Source organism: Beta vulgaris, chromosome 3 (genome assembly GCF_026745355.1).
Source record: "Beta vulgaris subsp. vulgaris cultivar EL10 chromosome 3, EL10.2, whole genome shotgun sequence".
Lineage (NCBI taxonomy): Eukaryota > Viridiplantae > Streptophyta > Magnoliopsida > Caryophyllales > Amaranthaceae > Beta > Beta vulgaris.
The window spans coordinates 39,882,082-39,890,713 of NC_079204.1; the positions used below are offsets into that span (position 1 = coordinate 39,882,082).

The following is an 8,632-nucleotide window of genomic DNA, read 5'->3' on the forward strand; positions in this document are numbered from 1 at the left end:
TTAAGAAATCCATTTATGGACCAAAACAAACATCAAGGAGTTAGAACCTCATATTTGATGAGGCAGTCAAGAAATGTGGATTTCTCATAAATGAAGAGGAATCTTGTGTATACAAGAAGTTAAGTGGGAGTAGTATTACTTTTTTAGTCTTGTATGTGGATGACACACTTCTCATAAGAAATGACAAAAGCATGCTTGAGTCGATCAAGGAATGGCTTAAAAACTGTTTCTCTATGAAAGATCTAGAAAAGGCAGAGTACATATTGGGAATAAAGATATATGAAGATAGATCAAAAAGGATGATTGGACTTACTCAAGAGACTTATATTGATAAGGCTCTTGCAAGGTTCAAATCAGACATTTTCAAAGAGGTTTCATTCCTATGCAACATGGCTTTGCATTTGGTAAGCCTTAGTGTCCTTTAAGTCCCGAAGAGGTCAAGCGTATGAGTAATATTCCCTATTCTTCTGCAGTAGAATTCATGAAGTATGTCATGATATGCACTCGATTGGATCTTTCATATGCTTTGAGTATATGCAACAGATACCAATCGAATCCAGGGGATGCGCATTGGATGGCAGCGAAGAATATCATTAAGTAATTGCAAAGAACTAAGGATAACTTCTTGGTATATGGTGGAGACAATGAGTTAGTTGTTACTGGCTACACCAATGCAAGCTTCTAGAGTGACAAAGATGATTTATGATCCCAATTTGGTGTCATATTTTGTCTCATTGGAAGAGCTCTAAGCAGAGTACCATCGTGGATTCTACAAAAGATGTTGAGTACATTGTAGCAGCTGATGCGGCAATCATCAGTGAGCTTGATTTGGTTCCTAGTATTGATAATGACATTGAGTTGAATTATGACAACAATGGTGCTATTGCTCAATCCAAGGAACCCATATCGCACTAGAGATCCAAACATATGCTCGGGAAATTACATCTTATTGAGAGATCGCTGGAAGAGAGGATGTGAAAGTAACCAAGGTTCATACTAAGGATAATGTAGCAGATCCTCTGACTAAACCGCTTACTCAACCTAAGCATGAGTGTCATACTAGGTCTATGGGGCTTAAGCATATGGGGGAATAGCTTTAGGTTGTTTACTTCATGTTTATAATTGTAAAGACATTTATTATGCTTTGGATGTTTATCAATAAAAATTCGTTTCTTATTTAACTGTTTGGTTTAGTATTAAATAAAATGTCCAAATAATTTGTGTTTCCAATAGGATAGTCAAAAATATTTTGACAATGAAACCCTATAAAGTGAACTGGAATCACAATTTATTTAAAAGTCACTAGTCTAAATCATTAAATTGGACATAAGTCATTTATGTAAAGACTAGTATTATACTTCCTCCATTTTTTAATAAGTGATGCATTTCTCCTTTTTCTGTTAACTTTTTGGGAGAAATGTGTTACTTATTAAAAAATGGGGGTTAGTAATTAATTGATATATAGCGCAGTTCCATGGGATATGGAGATGTAGTGATTTATAATTGATTATATGGATGTATACTTGATGCATTGAGACTTGGCCTAATTAGTTTCTAAAAGTAGAATTGAAGTACTATATTTAGTGAATTCCTTAAACATGAGTGTGTCTTATTAACCACAAAATATATATTTAGTTTAAGCTTGACGTTGTTAACGTCGCATCGTAAAAGGAGGTCATAAAAGCAGTGATCAGGTGGGCTAAGAATTGAGTGGGAGTTATGGCCATACAAGAATGGGTAAGTCCTTCTATTAAATAGGAATGATGTCTGGGCCTCTTGATGAGCGAGAATAACTGAAAAATTACATGGCCATGCGAAATGTGATAAAGAGGTAATCCTTATTTGAGCCGTTCGAACTCAACGATCAAGGAACAAAATTTGAGAACAATATAGTATTATCAAATTTGGCATTAAGTGACTTAAAGAATTTAACATTGCACTCTTGTGTTCGGATAAGTGGAAGATTGAATTAATATGTCATTAAACATCCTGACAATTACTAAATATAAATAGGAATTATATTACGAAGATAATAAAAATTATTTTAATATATAATCGTATTTTCTTGCTGGAGAATAACATGCATGATTAATAGGACAATATTGATTAATCCTATAAGGTCACACATTGTAGCACAAGTTGGACAAATCAATCTATATCCATGCAGGTTGAGGATTGGCCGGTCATAAGGGGAATAGGAGGAGAATTAGTTCTCCTAGCTAGCCTATGACTCTTCTATTATATTATGATATAATATTAGGATTTAAGTCATCACTTGATTAAGCGGGTTTTTTTTCACAAGAGAGAGAGAGAGAGAGAGAGAAAGTGAAACCCTAAACTATTCCCTCTAACTACCGCCTATACCAACTAAAAACAAGAGATTTCTTCTCTTTCATTCTAGCAAATGTTGGTATTCAATTGGTGCTCATGGACTGATTAGAGGAACAATACTTGGGATCTTGGATCTTCAAAACTTGCATACGAAAGGAAAACCACACTACAAAGGTTTTATATATATATTCCCTATTGAGTTATTGATGTGTTTGATTATGTTGCAATCCTATGATAGATATTAAGAAATTATTTCCTGAAATTACGCTATATGCATCTATATGTTCATACAATTTAAGGTTAAAAGTTACTCTTTGTTTGAATGTGATTATCCCTCTTAATTTGAAAAGTAATTCATTTTGGCTTAAAGTAAACAAGTGTGATATTAAATTTATCTTTACCCCAAGGCTCCGTTTGGTAGGGCGTAAAACGTTTTTCCGGAAAACAGTTTTCCTCTATTTTCAGTTTTACATTGTTTGGTTGGCAAAAGAGTGTAAAACTATTTTCCCTTGGGGTAAAATTACTCTCCCAATGATGGAAAACCATTTTCCTTTCAAAATGAAGGGAATACTATTTTCCTTATCTCTCTTGTATACTCCTCTCACTATCTCTTTACTTTTCCTTTCATTTTCCTTACATTTCATCATTTTTCTTACATCGAACCAAACAACGAAAAACTAATTCTGGAATTGTGTTTTCCATTGTAAATTGTTTTCCATGAAAATCATTTTACACTGAAAATGTTTTACGCCCTACCAAACGGAGCCCAAATACAAACAATATTAAAGGAGCGTTTAATTGCCATGGAGTAAAAGAAATGAAATGAAGGATAAGGTAAAGAGAAAACAGAAAGTGAAACCCTTGCAATCGTATACATGGACCGGGATTGACATAGGGCCCAGAGAGAATTCAAGCAGCTAAACTTGATGGGCCCAAAAAATGGACGTTGGCGTAATGAAATGGCAACGCTCCATGATTTGGAAGTTTGTGCGAGACCACGATCCCTCTATAACTTTTTGCCTACTTCATCCAATGATATTGAATCATAATCCTGTCCGACAAACATCACCCGATCAACACAAGATCCCTCTGGATATATGATGGAGTAGAAATAATACATCTGACGAAGATTATACATGTAACATGTTTTGAAGTTTGAACGCACCGCAATGTTACCGTTGTTTTTGCCAACAATATTATGTCCAACATTTGAAAAAGCAAGGTTTAATTTAGCACTTTAGCTGATTGAAGATTTATCTTATCATCTGAAAGCTATAAGATTGAGTCCTCTTAACTATGATTTTAGGTATCCAAATCTTCTCTCTTACTTCTAAGTGTCCGTAAATTGACCATTAAATTATCATGAGTGTTGTTGAGGTTTAGTGAAGGATTCCTCCTCTTCAAGAAAAAAAAAAAAAACATGTTCAGTCTTGAATCCTCTAAAAATGATAATTTTTATTATACTTTCTCTGTTTTATAGTTACACATTTCATTGTGGGAAGTTTCACATTACTTACTACACTTCCTTTTTCGACAATAAACTCTCTCTAACTCTCTCACATGGATCCCTTATCCTTTTACTATCTACCTCTCTCTTCTCGAAAAATTGTCTACAAGTCCGTGAATTGAGATTTATAGCGAGTAATATGAAACGAATGAAGTATATATGGTAGCACATGGAGGACACAAATAAAAGAAAATGAAAAAAAGGAGGCTAACTACGTGCTTTATTTAAACCAAAAAAAAACTAATATCATTGTATGTAATGCCCCGTCTTCTAAGCATCATTAATTCATTAATTAACTCTTATTTAGCAGCGGAAGACTTAATTTAATCGGTGAGTTACTGCCGTACTTTCCTTTTAGAAAATACAAGGCAACATAAGTTCGTTAAAGAACGTAAGTTTATAAACATTAAACTTCATAACTAACTTATAATGCATAAATAACTTGGTGAAACATAGTTAAGGTTCATAAACTAATGTTTTTAAGCTTAGAATACATAATAATACGAGTCTGCGTAATTTAAGTAGTAATTATTCCTCACTGCTACGCCATTCCGTCATTACCTAAAACAGAAAAGCAAAACGTCATGAGCCGAAGCCTAGTAACATACTACTATAACATCGTAAATTCATTTCAATTCATTTTAGTTGCAAACAAGAAGGAGAGAGAATAAAGTAAAAACATTTCATAAACATTTTATGTAAACATAAATTCATTATTATCCTCATATCGTAATCATCATCATAATTATCTTATTGATAGCTTGGCGAGTATAACATATAGGGGCGTCTCCCATCATCATCTTCATCATCATAATCATAGGGCAAGAGCCACCAGGGACATCGTCCCTGACCAAAAGGTGGCATAAATTCATGCATAGTGTGGTGCCACCAGGGATAATTGCCCTTAACAAGAAAGTGGTGTTTCCGCCATAAAATAGAATGGTACGTGCATGACCAACATAACATCGTACTGCCAAGAACCATCTTTCGCTTTTGTTTATCATGTTCCTTTTCTTTTTATTTATACATTATACTTCACAATCATCATGGAAATCATATTCTTTGACCTTCCGCAAATCATCATAAATTACGTAACGTCATGAATTATCATGTTTATAAAAAGATTTCATATCCCGCAATCCATAAAAGCATATATTTAACATGAACATTATATAAAGATCATAATAGAATATATATTTAAAAAGGGAATGCGGGTGTTAGCAGTAGACGTTACCTCAATTCCTGCTTAGTAACTTTGATAGTCAAGGAAGGCTTGTAATATCCCTTTTCCCTTACTCTAACAAATAATCAATGACGAGATGATTAATATTGTAACTTTCCTCATTTGTTATTACTATTGTTATAAAGCCGACTTGTTAACCAAACTAATCGTGAGTCTATGTATAAGAGTTTATTTACTAAACTTTATAAACACCATCTTATTACTTGAGCCCAAACATTGTAAATGGGTAAAATATAAATGAGTTACTTTAGGCTGAAAATACAAAAACAAAAGGAAGTAAAAACTTGTATCTTCAGCATACTTATAACGTGGGAACAGAGGGAGGGGCGTGAGGTTCCAGGGGCGGATCTAGGGGGTGGCCTACCCGGGCCTCGGCCCACCCCATGATCTAAAATATCTGTAAGTAATCTATATGAGATAGTAATGCAAATAGGTATGGTGGAGCAGGTGGGTGGAGCGCGAGTATACTACGCATCAAGTCACAAGTTCGGCCCATCCTATATAAAAATCCTAGATCCGCAACTGTGAGGTTCAGAGACAGATGATGTGAATGGGTGTGTGAGAGAAAGGAAGTGCCGGAGTTGGAACGGTGGCTAGGCGGGTGGAGGTCCGGTGGGTGTTCGGTGGTTGACTGGGTAGCGTTGTTGCGGTGGTTCAGTGCGGCGCAGGTGGGACGAAGAGTGAGAAGGGATGTGAGTGGGTGTAGCGAAAGAAATAAAGGGAGTGCGTGAGGGTGGGTCGTTGGTGGTCGGCGGAAATGTTTGGTGGCTGGAGGCGGGCTGTTGCGTGACTGTCGTGGTACACGAAGACACAGCAGGTGGTGGTGGCGTGTGGTGGACTGGTGGTGCTGGGCAGTTTGCCCAAAACAGAAAGAGAAGAAGATAAAATGGAGGAGATAGAAAAATTTGATTGCAACTTGTTCTGATTTTTTGCTTGTGGCTAGATGGAATTATCAACCGGTATTTATACAAATTATTGGAAGCTATGCTCCTACTGTTGATAAGTTTATCCTTTGAAAAATATGAATTTGGGTCAAGATACAGTAATGGAGGAAGATTGAGAATTCAAAGTATGGGGCTTCTTCCAAATTTTGTGAGATATTGTAGCAAATTTTATTGACTATATGAACATAGCTACTGACATGGGTGTTAAAATGTAGTGGTGAAATATTTGGTTTCATGTGTGAACATTAAAATGTGTCTGGGGAAGAAGATGGGCAAGAGTTTTAGACTTATAGGGCACTTCTTGTAATTTCGATTTGGAAAAATTGGCATGAATAATCCCAACTTTCAGCTGTCTTCTCAAAATAATCCCAACTTTAGATTATTCCAGAATAATCCTAACTTTGAGGGAATCTTCTCAAAATAAACCAAAGTATATATCACTTTTCTTACCTACACTAATCTGTTTTAGGTCTATAATATATAGAAGATTAATAGTTCGGGATATTTTGAGAAGGTACTCTCTAAAGTAGGGATTATTCCAAAATAATCCAAAGTTGGGATTATTTTTAGAAGGCTGGTGAAAGTTGAGATTATTCATGTAAATTTTTCCTTTCTATTTTTGCTTAAGTATATACTTATTCCATTGTCCAATAGTTAGGTTAAATAGAAGTAATTTGAATAAGCCTTATTGTACTTTCTAATATCTAATAATTCTTGTTTTTGTTAGTTTGGAAAGATTTAATTCATAATTAATCCGACAAGTAGTATTACTTTAATACGGGATATTACATCCTCACCCCCTTAGAAAAAGTTTCCTCCTCGAAACTTAGTAAGTTAAAATAAAGTTCGTATGTAAAATCACTATTTCATGCTTGAAAATAAAACATATTCATACTTTTAGATAACACATGCAGATCGGACATGATAAACATACATGATAATCTAAGCAAATAGATGAGGGTATTTCACTTTTATTTGATTTTCAACTTCCCAGTTGCTTCAGTCGACGAATGGTTGGCCCATAAAACTTTTACCATGGGAATTACTTAATTTCTGAGCTGCTTTTCCCAACGGTCAAGGATTTTAATCGGTTTTTCTTCGTGAGTCAAGTCATTCCTCAGTTGTAAAGGTTCATGCCTAATCACATGGCTTGGATTAGGTATGTACTTTCTTAACATCGATATATGGAAGACATTATGCACCTTATTTAGGTCTGTCGGCAGTGCCAATCGATAAGCCACGTCATTCACTCGCTCGAGAATCTCATATGGACCGATATACCTTGGACTAAGCTTACCAGATTGACCAAATCGCATGACACCTTTAGTAGGTGAGACTTTCAGAAAAACATGATCACCCACTATGAACTCTAGTGGTCTCCTCCGTCGATCTGCATAACTCTTCTGTCGATTCTGCGCAGTCTTGATCCTGGTCTGAATTAATCGTACTTTTTCCAGCCGTTTCTTGTATTAAGTCGGGTCCGATCATTCGAGCTTCATCAATATCACTCCAACAAAGGGGTGTTCTACATCTTCTTCCATAGAGTGCTTCATATGGGGCCATTTTGATGCTAGCTTGGTAGCTGTTATTGTAAGAAAATTCTACCAGTGGCAAGTACTTCTCCCAACTTCCTTGAAAGTCTAACATGCATGCTCTTAGCATATCTTCCAGAGTATAAATCGTCTGTTCCATTCGACCATCAGTTGCTGGGTGGAAGGTTGTCCTAAAGTCGAGTCTAGTGCCAAGAACTTTTTGAACTTCTTTCCAAAACTTTGCCTGGAATCTTGAGTCTCAATCAGATATGATTGTACTCGAGACTCCATGTAGCCTGACAATTGTGTTCATTTACAGCTCAGCTAGTTTGTCTAAACTCCAATTATTTCTTATAGCCAAGAAATGCGCGGATTTGTTCAATCTATCCACAATTACCCAGTTAGAATTCATGCCTCGAGTTGAGGGTGGTAGTCGGCCTATTATGAAATCCATCAAGATCGAATCCTACTTCCAAAGAAGGACACTCAAAGGTTGTAAGAGCCCTGCAGGTCTCTGGTGCTCTATCTTGACCTTTTGATAAGTCAAACATCTTGCCACGAATTCAGCGACTTCTTGCTTCTTGTTACTCCACCAGAATGTCTGTTTCAAATCTTTGTATAACTTGTTTCCTCCAGGGTGGATTGAGAAAGGACTATTACGAGCTTCTTCTAAAATCCTCTTCTTTAATGTCTCCTTATTGGGGACACATGACCTTCCTTGAAATATCAAAGTACCATCTTCTTGGATCAGAAATCCTGGCGATTTCCCTCTTTTCACATCATTCTTTATTTTTTCTAACTCTGGGTCTCCACCTCGTGCCTCCTTTATTTCTCCTAACAATGTTGGCCTCAACTCCAATGCATTTAAGTACGCACCTTCTTTTCTCTGAATGATCACTACTTTCATTTTCCAAAAGGTCATCGCTTATAGCTTTTGGTTGGGTCAAGGTTGTGTTTAGGTGAGCTTTTCGGTTTAGGACATCAGCTACGACATTTGCTTTTCCAGGATGATATTGAATGTCAAGGTCGTAGTCTTTTAAGAGTTCAACCACCTACGTGGTCTTAAGTTCAACTC

At 36.0% G+C, this 8,632-nt stretch overlaps 1 protein-coding gene across 1 annotated transcript; it reads right to left on the reverse strand.

Moving 5' to 3' along the window:
• Nucleotides 1-8,023: 8,023 nt before the first annotated feature.
• LOC125495656 (uncharacterized) lies at nucleotides 8,024-8,479 on the reverse strand. The gene has a single exon (XM_048640437.1). It carries the CDS (start codon nucleotides 8,477-8,479, stop codon nucleotides 8,024-8,026), a length of 456 nt encoding a protein of 151 aa, XP_048496394.1.
• Between the last annotated feature and the right edge of the window lie 153 nt (nucleotides 8,480-8,632).

What these genes read in the sequence shown, in the direction of transcription:
- LOC125495656 (XM_048640437.1), bottom strand. Translation starts at nt 8,479, where the DNA reads ATGACCTTTTGGAAAATGAAAGTAGTGATCATTCAGAGAAAAGAAGGT.